This window comes from Lynx canadensis, chromosome F1, assembly GCF_007474595.2.
Source record: "Lynx canadensis isolate LIC74 chromosome F1, mLynCan4.pri.v2, whole genome shotgun sequence".
NCBI classification, from domain to species: Eukaryota; Metazoa; Chordata; class Mammalia; order Carnivora; family Felidae; genus Lynx; species Lynx canadensis.
Window position 1 is genome coordinate 4,764,643 of NC_044319.2, and position 21,606 is coordinate 4,786,248.

The 21,606-nt window shown below is 49.5% G+C and overlaps 1 protein-coding gene across 1 annotated transcript in view; it reads right to left on the reverse strand.

Annotated features, from left to right (window-relative positions):
- KIF26B (kinesin family member 26B) overlaps positions 1-13,421 on the reverse strand; it is a 457,099-nt gene extending 443,678 nt beyond the window's left edge. Inside the window, 2 exon segments of the mRNA XM_032591791.1 lie at positions 11,737-12,138; positions 13,002-13,421. Coding sequence (XP_032447682.1) covers positions 11,737-12,138; positions 13,002-13,064 — 465 coding nt within the window. The 5' untranslated portion in view covers positions 13,065-13,421.
- Positions 13,422-21,606: the final 8,185 nt, after the last annotated feature.

The following is a 21,606-nucleotide window of genomic DNA, read 5'->3' on the forward strand; positions in this document are numbered from 1 at the left end:
CTCGCCCCCTCTCTTGTCCTTCCTCCTCCTCGTTCCCTTATCTTATTCCTCCCCTTTCCGTCCTTCTCCCGTCCACCCCTTGGCCCCATCGCCATGCTGCCTGGCTTGGCAGAGATGTGACGCTCCCGCTCACAGCCGGGGCAGCAGGGAGGGCACCCCAGGTCACTGTCAGCTGCCACGCTCAGGACCAGGACGTCCCTCTCTGGAAAGACACACAACTGAGCCAGGAGGCCGATTATTTTTCTTAGACAATGGTGGTTGCTAGCTGTTTGCCTGAATTCAGCTGTTTAATTTCTGTGGAGCCGCTTGGTTAGAGAGCTCAACGGTTGAGGGTTGTTGTTATTGGTGTCTTACTCAGTTAATAAGTAAGTCTCCTGTGGCTGCGTGAAACCACCATTTAGGTGGAGCAGGGCGTAGGGAAACAGTGAATTCCAACCCCAAGGAAAGCAACCGCTATAAATAAGACGGTAGTGTTTCCCCGGGAAGTGTAGCCGCTTATCACTGCTAATTAAAAAAAAAATGGAATCATACCCGAGGAAAATCTCAGCTCTTTAAGTTCCTATGTTAACTTCGGGGGGGGGGGGGAAGTCCTGAATTAGCAATTATAAGTCTCAGACATCACTCAGATGAGATAAAGAAGTAATGAAAGTCCACATTTTGTCACTTCTGTGGTGGCAGAGTAGATTTTTAACTTATTATTTGCAGCTCACGGTTTAAAAATAAAGACATTTTGTGCATAAGGACTATCAAAGGTTTTTAAACCGTGCTGTGGGTAGAGAGCTAAGCCTTTTTCCAAAAACTTTGTGTGGCTGGCAAAATATTGAACTTAAACTCCATTAAGCAGAAACCACGAATCAAAATAGCCCCTCAGAGGTACGACGGGGTCTATTACACTGAAGATATACTTAGATATGGTTCTGCTTATCAAAAGAATTCACTCTACCCCAGAGCCTTCTGATACGTTAGCCCACGTAGCAGCACAGGAATACCGACCCTTCCTGGGTAAGAGTTTACAAGAACCCTCTGCCAGCTGAGATGTGTGCAGGAAATACCGCTGGGTGGGGGAGGGTGTCTCTACTTCCAGACTTCTCCGCGAGGTCTGGTCGGAATCGATGCGATAGGATCAGCAAAGCGTAACTGCAAAGAAAACTGTCTGAGAAAGATAAAGCTGGATGGGAAGGCAGATAAACCCAAATTCCTGGTGCTGCCCAGATCCGGGGGGGGGGGGGGGGGGGGTGAGGGGGGAGCCGGGCTCTCCTTCGTTCCTGGGCAGAAGTGCTAACTACTAGGTTTTCGACGCTCCCTGGGGGGGGGGGGGGGGGGGGGGGGGGCCTCCTGAGGGGCGGGGCTTAAGGCAGAGATTTCCATCTGTGACAAGGAATCTCCACCCCTATTTCAGGCCATCTCAACTAAAAGCAGTGGCGATTTTGGTCAACTGAGCACCCCCAAATTTTCTGTGGAGTCACCCAGAGGGGAATGCATTAGGTGCTTTGTTCACGTGGAGGTGAGGACATGGAAAAAAGGAGAGGAGCTGAATGGTTCCACTTTCTCTGACCGCTGCTTTCTCGTTTTTGCTGTCAGACACTGGCAAAATGAAGAAAGAGAGAGAGGAAGGAAGGGAAGAAGGGAGGGAGGGAGGAAGGGAGGGAGGGAGGGAGGGAGGAAGGAAGGAAGGAAGGAAGGAAGGAAGGAAGGAAGGAAGGAAGGAAAGAGAGAGAGGGGGGCCTTGCATAAAATTCACTTTCCTGGACAAAGTCATTGGAATGAAAACAAAGCGATGGTTGAATATTACCTCGCACATTTCACTGGCCCTCACAACGACCCTGGTGGGGGTCCTATCATTGCTGCCATTGTATGGACGAAGAACAACCAAGCTCAGAAAGGCTGTGCTCAAGGTCACACAGTGATGTAATCTGATTTTCCACCCAAGTTTGCTGACCCCAGATCTTCACTTTTAACATCAGTTTCGTAAGCACCTCAAAAATGGATCTCTCTCAACCTCTTAGTGTTGTCAACAACTCAAATGCTACCTCAACTGCCCTCACCCCTCCATCCACTCCTGGACACAACGTCATTGCCTGCCTCTCTCCAGGCACCAGAAACTCTTCTAACAAAGATTCCCAGCCGCCTCCTAGTTGCTACATCAAGGGAAACCTCAGTCCTTACCTCCTCGATCTCTGCAAGGCATCTGGCCTTTACCACCCCTACTCCTACCTCCTCTCTGTTTCCAGGAATCCACTGTCTCCTATTTTCCTCCCCTTCTTCTGGCCTCTCCTTGATCTCTCTTCCCGGCTCCTCAGGCTGTCTGTGCCTTCAATGTCCGTGGGTCCCACAGCTCTGCGTTCTAACATCCTCCAGGGAGAGCTCGCCCTCTGGGGATCCCACCACCCTCCCCGGGCCAACATCTCCCAGACTCACGTCTCTAGCTCTGAATGCTCCTGGGACCCATGGGGGCATCCCACTTCAAGCTCCACAGAGCCCAAAGCAGTTTTGTTATCCACAACCTTTCTCAAAAATCAGACCCACAATAACAAAAACCCTATCCCCACCTATACTCTCTGTCTCTCACTCTCTCTCAAAAGTAAATAATTTTTTTTTAATTTTTGATTAAAAAAAATAGATTGAAGGAGAAAAATCATATGATCAACCTCCCTAAAGCCTGAAAACACATTTGGCAAAACATAGGGCCCATTCCTAAATCAAATGAGAATCGGGTACTTCCTTAATTTGTAAAACTATACGTACACCTTAGTTCAAAAGCCAACATCTCTCTCTCTCTCAAGATAAATAAATAAACATTTTTAAAAAGGGGGGAAGGTGCCTGGGTAGCTCAGTCGGTTAAGCGTCTGACTCTTGTGTTGGGTTCTGCGAAGACAGGTTGGAGCCTGCCTGGATTCTCTGTCTCCCTCTCTCTCTATCCCTCCCTCACTCATTCTTTCTCTCTCTCTCTCTCTCTCTCTCTCTCTCTCTCTCCAAATAAATAAACATTAAAAAATTAAATTTTTCAGTTTAAAAAACTAAAATAAAACAAAATCCAGTATCTTAATGGGAAAAACCATACACATTCCCACCGTATCTGCTACCACTGAATACTGTACTGGGGGCGTGAATCAATGTAACAAAGAACAGACAACCATTAAAGGGATACAAACAGCAAAGGAAAAGACTAACGATATCTCTACTTTTGTAAGATAAATGCTTTCAAAAACCCAAGAATACCAGTTTTAAAAACTGAGAAACACATCTAAAGAGTTTAATAAAGCAACAGGATGTAAAGTGAACATATAAATCAATATCCTGCTTCTACATAAACAAGCCTCAATTAGAAGAGAAGATGTTCACTTGTAACAGCAATAAAAGATATAATATCTAAGGGCAAATTTAACAAGAAACGCACAAAGTCTACAGGAGAAAAAAAAAAAACCTTTAAAAATTGCTGAAAAGTGGGGCACCGGAGTGGCTCAGTAGATTGTGCGCCTAACTCTTGATTTCAGCTCAGGTCATGAGCCCAGGGTCACGGGATTGAGCCCCGCGCGGGGCTCTGCAATGAGCATGGAACCTGCTTAAGTTTTCTCCCTCTCCCTCTGCCCCGCCCCCCTCTTAATTCATTAATTGACTGACTAATTAAATTGCTGAGGGGCGCCTGGGTGGCGCAGTCGGTTAAGCGTCCGACTTCAGCCAGGTCACGATCTCGTGGTGCGTGAGTTCGAGCCCCGCGTCGGGCTCTGGGCTGATGGCTCGGGGCCTGGAGCCTGTTTCCGATTCTGTGTCTCCCTCTCTCTCTGCCCCTCCCCCATCCATGCTCTGTCTCTCTCTGTCCCAAAAATAAATAAAAAACGTTGAAAAAAAAATTAAAAAATAAAAAATAAAAAAAAAATAAATTGCTGAAAAGCAGACTTGTTCAAATGGAACGACACTTCCTGTTCTTGGGAAAGATTCAACATCATAAAGGTACCAAATACTGCCTTTCGGCCAGAACCGCCATCTTCCGGTAATTCGCCAAAACGACCAACACAAAGGGAAAGAGGAGAGGTGCCCGCTACATGTTCTCTAGGCCTTTTAGAAAACATGGAGTTGTTCCTTTGGCAACACACATGCGAATCTACAAGAAAGGCGCTATTGTGGACATCAAGGGAATGGGCACTGTTGAGAAAGGAATGCCCCACAAATGTCACCAAGGCAAAACTGGGAGAGTCTACGACGTCACCCGGCATGCTGTTGTCACTGCTGGAAACAGACAAGTGAAGGGCAAGATTCTCGCTAAGAGAATTAATGTACGTATTGAGCACATTAAGTACTCAAGGGGCCGAGATAGGTTCCTGAAGCGTGTGAAGGAAAATGGTCAGAGACAGAAGGAAGCCAAGGAGAAAGGTACTTGGGTTCAGCTGAAGGGCCACCCTGCCCCACCCAGAGAAGCACACTTTGTGAGAACCACCGGGAAGGAGCCTGAGCTGTTGGAACCCATTCCCTATGGATTCATGGCATAAGTGTAAAAAAAAATAAAAGACTCCAAGACTGTAAAAAAAAAAAAAAAAAAAAAGATACCAAATACCCCCCAGGTTAACATATAAACTTAGCATGGTCCCAATTAAAATAAATATTTTTTTGGAGTTAGGCAAGCTGATTTTATTTATTTTTTTTCAACATTTATTTTTTTTTATTTTTATTTTTGGGACAGAGAGAGACAGAGCATGAACGGGGGAGGGGCAGAGAGAGAGGGACACACAGAATCGGAAACAGGCTCCAGGCTCTGAGCCATCAGCCCAGAGCCCGACGCGGGGCTCGAACTCACGCACTGCGAGATCGTGACCTGGCTGAAGTTGGACGCTTAACCGACTGCGCCACCCAGGCGCCCCGGCAAGCTGATTTTAAAGTTCATATGGTGGCGGGGGGGACCTGGGTGATTCAGTTGGTTAAACGTCTAACTTCAGCTCAGGTCATTAAGCTCTAGGTTCGTGAGTTCGAGCCCCGCGTCAGGCTCTGTCCTCACAGCTCAGAGCCCGGAGCCTGCTTCGGATTCTGTGTCTCCCTCTCTCTCTCTGCCCCTCCCCAGCTTGTGCACGCCTGCTCGCTCGCTCTCTCTCTCCCCCTCTCTCTCAAAAACAAATAAACATTTTTTAAAAATTAAAAAAAATAAAGTGCACACAGGAAAACATGAGGAGTAACCAGGAAACTCCCAGAAAGGAAAGGCACTGTTTGGGAGAGGGAGGGCGAGCCGTACCAAATATTAAAACTTACTACAAAGATTCTATATTTAAAAGAGTGCGGAACTGGCACACGAAGAACCAGATAAACAGAACATGGCAGAAGGTCCATAAACAGACCAAGTGCAACTGAAAATTTGTTTTATGACAATGACGGTGTCTCAGATCAGTGGGTGGAAGATGGATGTTTTAATAAAGGGTCTGCTGACAACTGGATAGACATTTAGAAAAAGATAAAATTGATCTATACCTTCCATTATACACCAAAGTAACCTCCCCGTGGATCTGATATCTAAATTTTAAAAAGGAAAGCATACAAACACTCAACAAAAACAAAGGCGGATTCCTCTGAAAGCTGGAGGTGCTGGACAGACAGACAGCCTTTGTAACCATGAACTTGACATCCAACTTTCTCAGATGGGTCCCGGAGCATCCCACAGGCGGTGGGTAAGCAGAATGACAGATACAGACTGATTTACTATGTTCATCAACATTTTTAAAGTAACTTAGGGATACGGGTTTATTCCAGGTCCTCGGGCACCTTCGTAAATGCACTTTAAGAGATCTCTGACTGGTCTAAGTATGAAAGGTCAGTGGGAACCCATCTGAACAGAGCTGCTTTGCCACAGGAAGACGATACAGGAGGCTTAAAAAACAAACAAAAAAAAAAAAATGGAGGGGGGGTGGTTAAAGAAAAGATGCTATGGTCAGCCTGTGACTCAAGATAGCAAAAAGGAAAGCGGTTTGTATCCCTGAAAAGAGACCGTGAACCCTGACAGACGCCAGCCAACTTGCAATCTTTGCCGGGACGGAACAGAGTTGAACTCTGGCAGCCTTACTGAGGTGGTGCGGAGACGTCCCCCTGAAGAGCTCTTCCTCCCAGAAGGTCAGTGCAGGGCCCTCCAACCGGGCGTTCTCAGAAGGGACAGGCAACAGTCTCAACTGAACAGTTATGAATATGAGGAAGTCCTTTGTCCCCCTGCGGTACACTCCAGCCAAGAAAATTACGCAGCTCCGAATCCCCACAGCCCCACGTATTTTTCCCACCACCTGCTGCCCCCAGAGCCTAAAAGCGATGTTACCATCTGGGAGCCCGGGAAAAATAATCACAATAATAAATAACTAATGAAAATAATCTCCAGGCGGGGGGAGGGGGGTGTCTCCCACTCGGGCAGTTGAACCAACAAAAACCCAAGGGATTTGGTGGGGCGGGGGGGAGCTTCCTTGGATTTCTCCATTCCTGGCATCTTTACTCATGCTTCGGTTTGTGATCTGAACCACGTGGATCACTTGGACTTCCAGGGTAAGGAAATCGGGTTCATCTTTGTTTTGCTATAGATTTGGTAGATGGATGTGGGGGAGGGGTATATCGGAGTAGAGCGCCCAGCACACGCTAAGGACAGTAAGCATCACCATTACCATCACCATTAGTATCAGCCAATGAATGACACAATCTGTGATAGGTCAGAGAGCAACTGATGTTGCCTCAAGTTTATTGACTTGATCCTTCCAAATGCTGACAAATTACTAGCCTCAGCCATTTAAAAATCACATTTCTAATGCAATAATCCTACGTGCAGTGAGTGTGGAAGAAATTACTACAGCCCAGGGGTTTTTACAAAGTGAATTAAGTCACTATAAAAACTGACCGTGTTGGTTCACAATTAAAAGGCTGGTAGAATGAAATGCCATTATTCCATAGCTTGCTAAGCCTTAAGGAAGAGATCACCGTTCACGTGTCTCTACTGGGAATGTTTTCAGAATCCCTAAAATGTCTCAGACACGTTTTAATGATAAACGCTACAGGACTTTTTCATCAGTGATGTTATCTATTAGCTGATCTCGTATCTAAAATATTTCTCAGATGGAAAAGACTCCAATAACATTTTCTGAAAAGAGCCACGTGTTCTTAAAAGATTTCAGATACACAGCTCTCAGAATTCATACGTGTTTAAAATGTAATACGTTCCGTATCTATTTCTAAAGAATCATACCACGGCTTCTGGAGGAACTTTTAAATAGTTTTTTCGTACCCGTTTTGGAGCTAGGAAAACACACACACACATATTCCCCAAGTCTAGACTTCCTTGGGCTCTGGCTATTTAGAGTCTACGTTTGGTGTTTTTAAACCCCTATGACACATTCCTTTCTTTCATCTCTGTGATTCCTGGCCACCCTTCTCAGTGTGTCTGGCTAATCTTCCTGATATTTCTGGGGCCTAAATGGACCCAGAATACTTGGCTGAGAAAAAAAAAAAAAAATCAGATAGGAATGTGATTCTGGACCTTTTTTTTTTACATAAAAGATTTCCTTGTATTGATATGGAAATGAACAGATGTCTGATACCCTTTCGCCAACCTGGAACATTTCTGCTTACTCCAGGGAATTCTTTGGGGCTGATGTTTCTTAGGGTTTCCACTGTCAATTCAAAAGTTCTGTCTCCGTTATCAGAACAATCTAGGATAGCCCCAAAATGGGAGATTCATTCCTTGGCCCCTATTTCTGCTTGGTGCCTCGACTGTGTGTAAAACAGGAAAGACAGTAGATACGAAATGGCTTTATATTTGCTCACTGGAACACTACGACGCGCCAAAGGACTGTTTTTACTGACAATCCCAACAAATCTGTAGCTTTGCACATCTACGTTCTGTTTTATTGGACCACTTCTGCTTCCCAGCCCTGGAAAAGACATGATATAAACCCAGGAAGTACTTTTTTTTTTTTTTTTTTTTTTTTTTTTTTTTTTTTTTTACTGACTGAAGTAATAAAAGTCAATCCAAATGTTTTACGGTCTGTCACCGGGCACAAATCTTTGCTCAGCCAGGTAAGTTGTTATTTGAAAGGACAAACCCAGAGCATCGCGAACGGTGGCTGGAGCTCACGGTTGCCGTTTCTACACGCCAGAGTCCCCTTCAGTCCTACACCGGCCTCTACTCTGTCTCTTTCCAGAAACCTCAAACTCGGTGCATGGAAAACCAAACCCTTTATCACCGCTCTCTTTGAGCTCCACCCAAATCGGCCCCTCCTCCTGTTCCTGCCTCGGTGAACACCAACCCCACCCACCCAGTTACCTGAGCTAGAAATCTCCAAATCTCGGTACCTGGTGCCACGGAGCCTTGTTCCCCCGTGGCCACGTGACTCCTAAGAATACTCAGAATACGGTGGTCACTCCTCAGGCCACCAGAGCCACTGTCGAACTCGTGGGGCCAGCCAGACACCCCTGATGGGCTCGCCGGCACCTTACCTCCCCTCCTTAACCAACTGTCCCGGGCACAAAACTGGGGGGATTCAGTAGGGCTTGCTACCTACCAGTGGGCACAGGGTGAGAACCCACACAGCTGGAGGATATTTGGAAAATGTACTCACGAAATCAGCAAACGAAAGTGGAAAATGTTTCGTGAGAAAATCCCTAAATATGTCAACCCTAAATCTAACGGTATCTTGGCTAAGTGACAATCATCAACCCTCACGTCTTTCTCCAAGGAAAGTTTAAAATACGGACAAAAATGGGGGCGCCTGGGTGGCTCAGTCGGTTGAGCGTCCGACTTCGGCTCAGGTCATGATCTCACGGTTTGTGAGTTCGAGGCCCGCATCCTCGGGTTCTGTGCTGATGGCTCGGAGCCTGGAGCCTGCTTCGGATTCTGTGTCTCCCCCTCTCACTTGCCCTCCCATGCCAATGCTCTGTCTCTCTCGGTCTCTCAACAATAAATAAACATATAAAAAAATTTTTTAATAAAATAAAACAGACACAAACGGATTTACTCGATGTCACGAAATGAATCAGTGGTGGAGAAAGAACTAAATCCAAATCCGTCCTAAAACAGTAAGATTCCTGAACGTGCTCTTCTCCCTCTGATTTTTAAACAGCCACTGAGGAGACTTTTAATACCACTTAGTAGAGTTTAGTATTCTATCAAGAAAATATTTTCCAAATACAGCTAAGCAACTTAATTACCATGATGATTTTTGCTAATTATCCCTCAAAAACATGCCTTTATCTTCTAGACTCTTACTCTCCAGGGCAAATTGCATGTTGGAGTCACAATGACATCTCTTGGTGCAATGAAACTTAGCTCTTTTGGTACCTGAGGGCTACTTAAAACATTGCAACTTAAACAGCACAATGGAAATTGCACCTAATATGAGGGTACCAATGCTTAAAAAAAGAAAAATAGAACTAAATTTATCGTTTAGGCCAACAAATTGAGGCCCTATACCTCATGATTAACAATGAAGCAGCCCAGGGGCGCCTGGGTGGCTCAGTCGGTTGAGCGTCCGACTTCAGCTCGGGTCATGATCTCACGGTTCCTGAGTTCCAGCCCCACACCTGGAGCCTGCTTCAGAATGTGTCTCCCTCTCCCTCTGTTCCAACCCCGCTCGCACTTTCTGTCTCTCTCAAATAAAGATTTTAAAAAATTTAAAAAAAATAAGGCAATCCAGATCGCTGTGGTTTCTGGCTAAGTCTTGCACACCCCCTGTATCAAACGTCATGTTTCACCGCACTATGCCACATACGAAACTCCAGGCAACGGTGGCATTGTACGATATTGATGTGTGCCTTACAGTGATCCTGTGTGACTCTCCCCGTGATCGACCGCTCTTCCTCAGACATGCCTGGGTCACCGTAAGGTGGCACAGAGCACTGAGATTCAGGAAATCCAATGATCAGTTCCCCAGGATCACTTTCATTTCATCAGGTAAATAAAGTTGACAAATATATTGAACTGCCTCTGGTAACCCTGGGAATGAATTTTCCAGGTGCCTCAACAAAACCAAAACTCGACTTTGTCACATGACTCCACAAAACGTGACGGATACATTTGAATTTCAACACGTTTCTCCTCCCTACTGATTTCCTTCCCTTCCTCCATATTTATAGAAAGGGTCTATTTGGATTTACCTTTGCACACACGAGCACTCAAACAACACCACAAACAACTATTGTAAGAACAGGTCCTCAAGAATGTTCTAGAATACTTCGGTAGACTGTAACTTACTAGGATTGCCAAATATAGGATGATACCTTGGAGAACCGAGGTTTTTCAAAATGCATCAGATGGTCTAGTCTGGTTGGACCATCTCACAGCGCCCCACCCTCTTCCTTTGCGGCACTTACCGCAAATGGGAATAAATTCTGAATTGTGCATTTCGTGGTTGAATGTATCATCCGTTAGAACGCAAACTCCATGTGGACAAGGGCTGTAGGTACCTGTTATTCAGGGCCTTGCTAACACAGTGCCTTGAATGTGGCAGGAAATCAGGGACTATTGATAAATGATCAAAAGAGCAAATAAATAAACCTGTGAGTGACCAAGTAGTGCTAAATTGGAGGATACAGAATGCAAGTATAAAATCCGCTTTCAGATTTCCTGAGATTTGTTCGCAGGGTGCCTGGCCAGATTTATTACCAAGATACAAAAAAAAAAAAAAAATGGCATACTGACAACAATCCACAGGTTAATTATTCTTGAGATGAATGCGGGATTCATAAAACCAATTCTCTTGGTGGTAATTTTCCACATGTAAAATTTTACAACTTCTGTGGGTATTTGCTTAACTTAACCCTTGCGTATGAAAACAATGAGGCAGGCAGATGGAGTTGCCGCTAAACTTCCACCACTCGAAATCACGGTAGTTCGTTTCCAAAGTCCCAGAAATACACATCAGAAAACGCCACTGGGCAGTGTCAGAAATCCCCACGGCTAGTCACTGTTTTCTCGACAGTGCTCTCCAACCACTGATAAAAACTCTTTGAAGCGGAAGAGTAAATATTATCATTTGATAGTACTTGGACCCAACAGTGCAAACACAATTGCATTGTGTTGCACTCCGGGGGCTCCAGCGCGCACCACGCCGCGGCGTTGCCATGGAGGGGACAACGTGCTCGCGGCAGGGGCGGGCCTGGAGGCGACCGGGTTCCCAGGCGCCCCCGCCCCTTCACCTTCCTCGGGCCGATTCGCGGAAAGCGAGGGGGCAAAAGCTGGCCTGCGAGGGGGCAAAAGCTGGCCTTCGAGGGTGTGTTTCTGTTTCTGTGATCCTGGGAACTAGGGGCCCACGATCAACAGTGGGGAACGCCGACCCCTAAACACCGGCTTGCTTTTACCACTCCCGCGGGCTTTTGGTGAGGGTCACGGGTGGCGGGGGGAGGGAGGGATCCGATGAGCCGGAGAGAGTGGGGGGAGGACTGCAGAGAGGAAACCCCCCCAGGAGCCGGGGTCGGCTGTCCTCCCTTCCCCCCGCACCCCGCGTCGCCAGGCTTGGCGGCACGCGGGAACAGGGTCTCTGGCGAAGGCGCCCCGAGGTCCCGGCGGGTTCGGGGAGCACGGCGAGGGGACTCGAGCGGAGGGCTGCAGGACCCGTAACCCGGGGCATACCCAGTGGAGCGAGAGGCCTCAAACCGCGGGCGCCCCTCCCGGCTCCGTGCCCCGCGGACGCCCTGGCGAGGGAGAGGCGTGGGGTGTCCCCCCCACCGCGGTCCGCCCGGCCTCCCGGCCCCGGGGCCGCCCTCCCGCCTGCCCCCGCGCGGGCTCACCTTGCCCGGGAAGGGCCCCGGGAGCAGCAGCTTCAACGCCTGCCTCTTCAGCTCCACCAGGCGGGCGTTGCAGTTCTCGCACCAGACGCCGCGGTCCGAGCCGGGGGAGGAGCCGCCGCCGCTGCCCGAGCCCGGGGAGCCCGTGCCGAAGCCCGGCGAGCCGCCCAGGGAGCCCGGCGAGCTGGTGCCAATGCCCGGGGAGGCGGGGCCCGGGGAGCCTGTGAACGAGCTCGGGGACGAGGTGCCCGAGCCGGGGGACGGGGTCCCCGACGAGCCGAGCGCCGAACCCGCGCCCTCGGGGGTGGGCCGGTTCCCGGCGCGCGACTCCTCGTATGCTTTCCGGTACCAGCTCTCGGGGGAGAAGGGCGCCGCGGGCTTGGTGGGCGAGCACACTTCATTCACCTGCGGGGGAGACGTGCAGAGTCAGGGGCCGCAGGGCGGCGGGCTCCCGCGTCCCCGGGGTGGGGTCGGGCCGGGCTGGGGGCGACCTCCCCCCGCCCTGCCCCGCGCGCGCCGGCCCGGAGATCCGCGCGCCCCCGAGGGCCCGGCCGAGTGCGTCCGAGACCGCTCCGAGCCCTGCGGCCGAATCTGCCTCCATCTGCCCCGTGAATCGTCCTTAAGTGGGTCCCCCCACCCCAGGTGCCCCTGCGCGGGTTCCCGGGCGCCGGCGGACTCCTCCTCCGCTCGGCTGGAGAGGGCTCGCTCGGGGGCTTTCCATGGTTTCTGCGGGGGGAACCCATACAGTCGGCACCCCCGCGCTTTCGAACCCGACACCCATCCCCAAAAGAACCCACGTTCAAGTTCCTGGAAGACGCTACGCCCGGGGCGGGTGGGGGTGGGGGGGCTTCTGGATTTTTATTCATTCCGGGTACAGCCCTCCGGATCCTGGAGGTAAACGGAAGGTTCTCCCGGCTCCAGGGAAATGATCCCGAGGAATGGCTGAGGATTCATGGACACACACCCCCCCCCCCCACACACACACACACATTCGGCTTAACTCTGCCTGGAAGTGCACGAATGCCGCAAAAGTTAGGGGTGCGGGGATGGAAAGGAACGGGAAGACAGAAAATTCCGAGGGTGAGGCTAGTGTGCGGGCGTCCTCGCCGGCGGGCCCGCCTCCGCGCACGCACAGCCTGGCGGAGGCGCCTCTGCAGCAGCAGGAGAGCTCGGGGACGCCCTGAGCGGCCGCACGGCGCCGGTTCAGGGGGACCCCGGCCGAGGGGGCTCTGCTAACGCGCCTCCGCATCGTAGCCGTCGCAACTTACCCCGTATTTCTTGCCCCTGGTGGAGACCGCAAGCCTCTCTTTATTCCCCGCTACCGAATTCATGGTGGCCTTTCCAGAAGAGAGTGTCTAAATGTTCCACCAACACTACATCCAAAAGGTCTTCCGACCCAGAAGGGTACCCCCCCCAGTTGTCGGGGGGCTGGCTCTTGGCCCTCAAGTCAAGGTTCCTTAATTTGGGGTGGGGGGGGAAGGAAAGAATCAAAGCAATGGACCCCAGAAGTAATAGCACTAATTTGCAGAACGGGTTGGAGTGGCTGGTTTATTCTTCTCTTCCAATAATGCTTTTCCTCCTCCTCTTCTGCCTCCTCCAGTCACACGTTCTCTTTTCACGGTCACATCCAGATCCCTGGCATTTCTCCCCAGCCAAGGGAGTCCGTTTTCCTCCACGAGGGAAGCGAGGTGGGGGGCGATCAGGCACCCGCCGCCGCGGGGAAGGCGGGTGAGCCCCGCCGCGCCGCGCCGCGCCTCCGCGGGGCGCGCCGGCTGTGGGAACTTGTCTCCTTCCCGGAGCTCGGTAACTGAGTTCAAAGAAATTCTCCCAAAATATAAAGATCCAGACTCGGGGAGGAGCCTCGGCGCGTCGCGGAGCCAATATCCGCCGGCCCCGCTCGGCCTGACAGTTGCGCGAGGGCTGGGAGAGGCGGCGCGGCGTGGCCCGGGCGCCGCCGCGGTCAGCGCGCGCGTGTGCGCCCGGGCGCAGCGCGGAGCCTCGGGAACGGCCGCCCCGCCGCCCGCGAGCCCGCCGCCTGGCTGCCGCCGCCGCGCCGGCCGGGATCCATTTTATGTGGCGGCGCGCCCGCCTGACGGTGCGCGCCGGGGGGGCGGGGGTCGTAAATCTCGCCCCTCGCGGGGAAGTTACTGGAGAGCGGCCCGCGGCCGGGGGCCCTTAAGGAAGCGCCGCCGCGCGAGCCCGGCGCGGAGGGGCAGTGCCGAGCGAGAGGGCTGGACCGAAATGCGCCGAGCCTCCCCGCCCCCAAGTTCTTTCTCTTCCTGGCGAGGCTTGCTGTTCTGCCTTTGAAACGCCGTGTAAAAGGGACTGAGTCACAAACAAGTCCGCAAACATGCCGGGTCCCCCCCCCCCCCCCCCCCCCCCGCCCTTTGTTCTCCTAGACCTGCCCTGCAAACCTTTTCTGGGATTGCCCTACCGACCCCCGGCCGGCCCGAGGGCACCCTCCCAACAGCAGCCGGACGACCCGGGGGCGGGGGGGGGGGGGGCTTGTCCCCCCACCTCCGCCCGCGCGCGCCCCAATCTGCGACGTGCCGAGCCGCCCGGGGCCCGCCCAGGTGAGCCCGGATCTGGCCGGCCGCCGCAGGGCAGGGGAAACTGAGGGATTCGCCGCGGTGCACACGCGCAGCGCGAGCCTCGCGGGCCTGGAAGGCGGGGGGTGGGGGTGTGTGCGGGCTGGCCTCGCCGCGCCGCGCCCCGCTCGGTCCCCTCGGCACCCCTCCTTCCTTTGCCGCCCGCGCCTGGGGCCCGCGGAGCCCCTGGAGCACCCAGCCACCGCCCCCTGTCCGATCCCCCGCGGCCCCCGGCGCAGCGCGCGGGAGCGCAGGAAACCGGCGTATGCCAGGCTCCACACGTGGCTGCTCCAGGGTGTCATTTTTCATTTCCCGGGAGGACATTTCTCCCGGTGAGCCGGCAGGTCTGTTTTGTTGTGACCTTTAATTAACACCCCGCGAGACGCCTCGAGAGGGACCGGCCCAGTGCGGGGATCACGTGAGGTGTAATGGCATCTCCGCGCCCAGAGACACCGGCCTGGGGGTGGGCGAGGGCGCAAAGGACGTTTGGGGCTTTCCAGTCGCTGGCTTCCTTCTGAGATAGGGAAGGGGCAAGGAAGACAACCTTCTGGGGTGCAACGCCCCTCCCGCCTTCCTGGGGGAAAATTCCTTCTGTGCCTCGCTCCCGCTGCCATCCACCCACCCGCCCCCTCCCGCCCCAGCCCTGGCGTGGGAAGATTTCACAGCCACCAAAGCGAGGTAAGAAGGTCAAAATGAAGATGTCGAGAACCGTGTGGAAGTTTCCATTACGTTCCTGCTTCCAATTTAAAAGCGATCACATCGAGAGAGGACCTTAGGGGGGCAGGTACGCCTCCAGGCGGCACACGCCAGCTCCCAGGCACATCTGTATTCCGCGGAGGTGCCGCGGGAAACGGCATCGCCATTAGCTAGCTGCGCGCTGCGCCACCAGTGAAACAGCAGCGTGCGGCCAGGTGAAATGGACCAGCCCGTGAGGCCGCGGTGGCGGGGGGTGGGGGTGCTGGGGAGGTGGGGCGTCGAGGCAGAACTGTTGGGGAGCTGCGAGATCCACCTTGAAGACGGAGGAGACCAGAGCTGGTCTGATTTGCATCCCCAAGTAGCCGGGTCCCCAAAGCGTGTTTGGTGAGCTCAGAGCGCCCTCTGTTGATCACAGTTGACAACGGGAGGCCCTGGCAGGAGAGTTTGGTTCCAGGCTTTGAAAAGGGGATGTAAGTAACCTTTACATACAATGAAATCTTCTTGAAATCACACACAAATCTTAAGTGTAGGATTCGGGGAACTTTGGTAAATATATACTCCCAGAGAAGCCACCACCTCGATCAAGGTATGAACTTCTGTTACTCCACAAAGTTCTCCCCTGCCTCTCCCCAGGCCGTTCCCACCCCCTCATACACAGCCACTGCTCTGATTGCCATCACCATAGATTAGCTTTGCCTGATCTTGAACTTTGTGTTCATAGAATCCAGGCGATATTTACTCTTTTGTATTTGGTTTTGTCGCTGAGTAAAAGTTTTTGAGCGTCATGTTGTTGGGTACGGGTCTGTACTCTGTTTTTCATTCCTCTGCCTCTCCTGCCTTCTCTTTGTTAATTGAATATTTTTTAGCATTCCACTTTCATCTCTCTCTTGGCCTTTTTTTCTTTTTAGCTCTAATGATTATAGTGTGAATCTTTAATTTATCACGGGGCACTGAGAGTTAACATCGTGCCACTCTACTTAATATGGAAGATATTTGCAAGAGTAAATTCCATTTTACCTCCCTCTTTTGTGCTGTTTTGAGATACACTAAAACCTTGGATTGCGAGTAACTTGTTCCGTGAGTGTTCTTCAAGATCAGCAAACATTTCTAATAAATTTTAACTTAATAAATGAGCGATGTCTTGCAATATGAGTAATCTGTGATGCTCAACGTCACATGATCACAGATGAGCCAATGGTTCTTGAAATTCACTTTGATATACAAGTGCTTTGGATTACAAGCATGTTTCTGGAATGAATTATGCTCACACACCAAGGGTTTACAGTATTCTATATCTACGTACGTTATAAAACCCGCAATATAATCTTATCGATTTTATTTTAAACAACCTCTAATTTTTTGGTGAAACTCAATTTTTTTTCTACTTACCCAGTTTTACCATTTCTGGGACTCTTCATTTTTTCCTGCACAGCCAACTTTTCAACTGGATCATTTCCCTTAAGACCAAAGAACTTCCTTTAGCATTTCTTGTATTGAGAGTCTCCTGGTGACAAGTTCTCTCGGCTTCTGCTTATCCAAAAATGTCGTTTTTTTCATGTTTTGTGTTTGAAGAATAGTTTAACTGGACATAGAATTCTTGGTTGATAACTTTTTTGTGTTTTTGTTGTTGTTTGTTTGTTTGTTTGTTTGTTTGCAGTCCTTTAAAGATGTCGTTCATTGCTTTCAAGCCTTTTTTGCTTCTGACTGGAGATCAGCAGTAATTCTCTAGGAATTTCCCCTGTATGTAATATGTCCTTTTTCTATGGATGCTCGGACATTTTCTCTTTACCACTGATTTTCAACAATTTGGCGATGATGCTCCTACATGTGGCTCTCTCTGTACTTATCCTGGTTAAGCTTTGCTGAATTGCTAGGACCTATAAGTTGATATAGAAGTTTTCCACCAAATCTGGGGTAATTTCAGCCATTCTTTATAACTTACTCTCTGCCCCATTCTCTCTTTCCTCTCCTTCTGGACTCCAATTACATGTGTATCATTGCACTAGTTGAACTGTCTCATAAGTTACTACGGTTCTGTTTATTAATGCTGCCCTTACCCATCAATTCTCCAATCTGGAATTTTTGTCCATCCTGTATTAATTGCACCAACGATTGCTTCTGCTTAAGCACTCTCTGTTAAGGCTGTCCAGTAAATTCTTCCTTTCACATATTGTACTTTGTAATACCTACATACATATGTAATATAATTTCCATTTATCTGCTTCTTTTTCTTTCAAATCCTTGAACACAGTTCGAATAGCAGCTTCAAGTTTCTTGTCTGCTGATTCCAACATCTGGCTCATTTGGGGGGTCAGTTTCTATTGACTGGTTTTTCTCTTGACTCTGAACCACATCTTCCTGTTTCTTTTCATATCCAATATCCAGTAAATTTTAACTGCATGCCAAATATGGTGGACATCACATCGTAAAGATGCTAGATTCTGTTCTTTTCCTTTGGAGAGTATTGATTTTGTTCAAGCATCAGGCAGTTCCTCTAGTGATGGATCACCTTAAACTTGTAGCAACCTGGCTTTATGTTTTGTTAGACTGGTTCTATGTCAGTTATGCCCTTATATCTAAGAAAAATTCCTTGGTCCTGAGACTTGTTCCTTACCTCTAAAGTGTGGCGCTTCTGGGGCACCTGGGGGGCTCAGTCCGTTAAGCATCCAACTTCAGCTCAGGTCATGGTCTCACAGTTCGTGAGTTCAAGCCCCTCACCGGGCTCTGTGCTGACCACTCAGAGCCTGGGCCTGCTTCAGTTTCTGTGTCTCCCTCTCTCTGTCCCTCCCCCGTCTCTCTCTCTCTCTCTCTCTCTCTCTCTCTCTCTCTCTCTAATATAAATAAACATTAAAAAAAATTTAAGTGTGGTGCTTCTGGGATTTCTGTAAAAAGCCCAAAGTGTTTGCCAGACCCTCTAACTTGGGACTTATGTTCCAAGATCTGCTCCCCTACGGTGAAATCAATCCTTTCAGCTTCCAGATGCTGTTTTCCCCTGGACTTCTTGTAGCTCGCCCATGTATACAGAATTCACAAGCTAAGGACTTGGGGAAATTGCAGGTTTTAGGGCTGCCTCTCTCCTTTCCAAGATTTTCCTTCTCCCTTTCTAGCAACAGCCCTTAACTCCACCAGGCCAGGCCTCACACCAGCAAGACTGGCTTTCTCCTGGAGTGATATGGCCACTGTGGCCAGCAGACTGGGCCAGACCCATAGAACCTTTCTTTCAGGTACTGAACCCTTGACCACTCTCCTATGCCTTTAAATAGGCTCTTTGTTGGGGCGCCTGGGTGGCTCAGTCGGTTGAGCGTCCGACTTCAGCTCAGGTCATGATCTCACAGTTCGTGAGTTCGAGCCCCGTGTCGCGCTGTGTGCTGACAGCTCAGAGCCTGGAGCCTGCTTTAGCTTCTGTGCCTCCCTCTCTCTCTCTGCCCCTCCCCTGCTCATGCTCTGTCTCTCTCTGTCTCAAAAATAAATAAACATTAAAAATAAATAAATAAATAAATAGGCTCTTTGTTGCTGTTATCCAGATTGTAATTGTTTTCTTTGGGAAATTCAATCATATATAAAGTACTCCCCGATGTTTGTTTTAATGGTGGCTTTCTCAAGTCTACCTTAGGTTTTTAGAATTCTTGTGGTTTTGAGGGGTTTTATTCTGTGAGAAGTCTAAAAGGTTGGTCTCTAAAGGGGCGCCTGGGTGACTCAGTCAGTTGAACATCTGACTTGCACTCAGGTCATGATCTCGCAGTCTGTGGATTCGAGCCCCGTGTCGGGCTCTGGGCTGACAGCTCGAAGCCTGGAGCCTGCTTCTGATTCTGTGTCTCCCTCTCTCTCTGCCCCTCCCCTGCTTGCTCTCTCTCCCTCTCCCTCTCTCTCAAAAGTAATAAACATTAAAAAAAAATTTAAAGATGGGGCGCCTGGGTGGCGCAGTCGGTTGGGCGTCCGACTTCAGCCAGGTCACGATCTCGCGGTCCGTGAGTTCGAGCCCCGCGTCAGGCTCTGGGCTGATGGCTCGGAGCCTGGAGCCTGTTTCCGATTCTGTGTCTCCCTCTCTCTCTGCCCCTCCCCCATTCATGCTCTGTGTCTCTCTGTCCCAAAAATAAATAAACGTTGAAAAAAAAAATTAAAAAAAAAAAAATTTAAAGAAATTTAAAAAGTTAGTCTCTAAAGAGTCTAACTATATATCATTTCTCAATCTTTTGGCTAAGATCAAGTGTAAACAGTATAACTATAACTTTATTTTCTGTTGGACTGAAGGATTCTAATGATGCAGCCAAACCCTTCACTGATAGAGAAATCTATGTAAATATATATACATTCAAGGACTTTAATAGCATTACTTCAACACACACACACACACACACACACACACACCTTATTTTATGAATGAAAATATCACATACTGACTTTTGAAAGCCAAGAGCTTCTATAAACACCAATGTATTTATTCCATTGATTCTCCGAGTGAAATAGTATCTCCCTGTTATATCCGTAAGTACAAAGTGCAAAAAAAAAAAAAAAATTGCAAGGTCTATTACTTGGCTATGAATGAAATTTGGGGTGCCTGGGTGACTCAGCTAGTTAAGCCTCCAAATCTTTGGGGGTTTTTTCAACATTTTATTTATTTTTGCAAGACAGAGAGAGACAGAGGTGAGCAGGGGAGGGGCAGAGAGAGAGGGAGACACAGAATCCGAAGCAGGCTCCAGGCTCCAAGCTGTCAGCACAGAGCCCATAGTGGGGCTCAAACCCACAAACCATGAGATCATGACCTGAGCCAAAGTTGGACACTTAACTGGCTGAGCCACCCAGTTACCCCAAGCCTCCAACTCTTGATTTCAGCTCAGGTCACGATCTCACAGTTCATGAGATCGAGCCCCACATCAGGCCGTGTGCTGATAGTGTAGAACCGGCTTGGAATTCTCTCTCTCCTTCTCTTTATACCCCTACCCTACTTGTGCGTGCTCTCCCTCTCTAATAAATAAATAAACATTAAAAAAGAATGAAATTCTTATGCCATATTCTTTGTTACTTAATTATTAAATGGATGTAACTTCTTTGGGAATGTTTCATGGACTTGTATGTTGCCAGAAAACCTAGTTTTCTCATTATTTACACCTCGGGGACAAGTAGCTCGTAGGTTTTATAACTAAAATATATGACGTCACTGTATTTTTGAAAGTCGGAAAGAATAAATCAAAAATAGAAAAACATAGGGGCTCCTGGGTGGCTCAGTCGGTTAAGCATCCGACTTCGGCTCAGGTCGTGAACTCGCGGTCCGTGAGTTCGAGCCCCGCGTTGGGCTCTGTGCTGACGGCTCAGAGCCTGGAGCCTGCTTCGGATTCTGTGTCTCCCTCTCTCTCTGTCCCTCCCCTGCTCATGCTCTGTCTTTCTCTGTCTTGCAAAAATAAGTAAATGTTTTAAAAAATTAAAAAAGAGAAAAAGAAAAACACAATCAGGCTGGCAACTTCTAAATGCCAAGCAGAGGGCGACAGGTAACAGAGTCCACTCCTCTTTAATATTTTTCTTTCGACGTAACTTCCATATCGGTTCAGGCACAGACATGCCCGTGGAGCCAGGGCCGTGCACGTGCCAGAGGAAGCTGAGTTTCTCCTTGAAAGATAAATTGAAGCAGCTTGCACTGTCCATGTGGTATCTTGATGAATATGCAAACAATATTTGCATTTGATCTACTGGTGTCCCGGGGGCCATATGATCACGTGTGCGCTGCCAAGGAGTCATCAGCAAGCTGGTAACTTTCACGGGCCTGCTTGGCCACTACGACAGTGTCAGAGGAGCGTGCTTACCCTGCAAGCTAAGGAAGAAGGTTCTCTGCTCTCAGACGATCACTTCAATCGCTGATCATTTCATCCTTGGGGCTAAATTCCAAGTGTGATTTCAGTCGGAAGTGGATAAGGGCAGAGACAGAGAAAGGGTGTGAATTTGTGGGGCTGGAGTGATAGATGTTTTATCGTTATTTTCATTTTGCATTCAGGATGGGGGGGGAAAAAGGCCAGTTACTAAAGTCAGAGAGGAGGATCAGACAATGAGTGCTCAGCCCGCTGACACTGGGCACCAGATGTGACGACCACGGACCATGCCGCCATTTATCACAAGGGATCACGGCATCCCATGAATCACTGTTTATAATTATGAAGGAAGAGAAATAACCTACATGCGCATCTGTAGGGGATGGGTTTAATACCTTACGCTGTCATCAGACCATGGCATACCATGCAGCCACTAAAAATGCCTTCATAGGGGTGCCTGGGTGGCTCAATTAAGCGTCTGACTTCGGCTCAGGTCATGATCTTGCGGTTCGTGAGTTCGAGCCCCGCGTCGGGCTCTGCTGACAGCTCGGGGCCCGGAGCCTGCTTCGGATTCCGTGTCTCCCTCCCTCTCTGCCCCTCCCCTGCTCACACTCTGTCTCCCTCTCTCTCTCTCAAAAATAAATAAACATTAAAAAAAATTTTTTTGTAAAGTGCACAAATAGCTAATAAGCACACGAAATAATGGTCAACACCATTAGTCATCATGGAAATGGAAATGAAAAGCCATAATGAGGTGCCACCGGAACAGCTATAGTGAAACGAAAAAG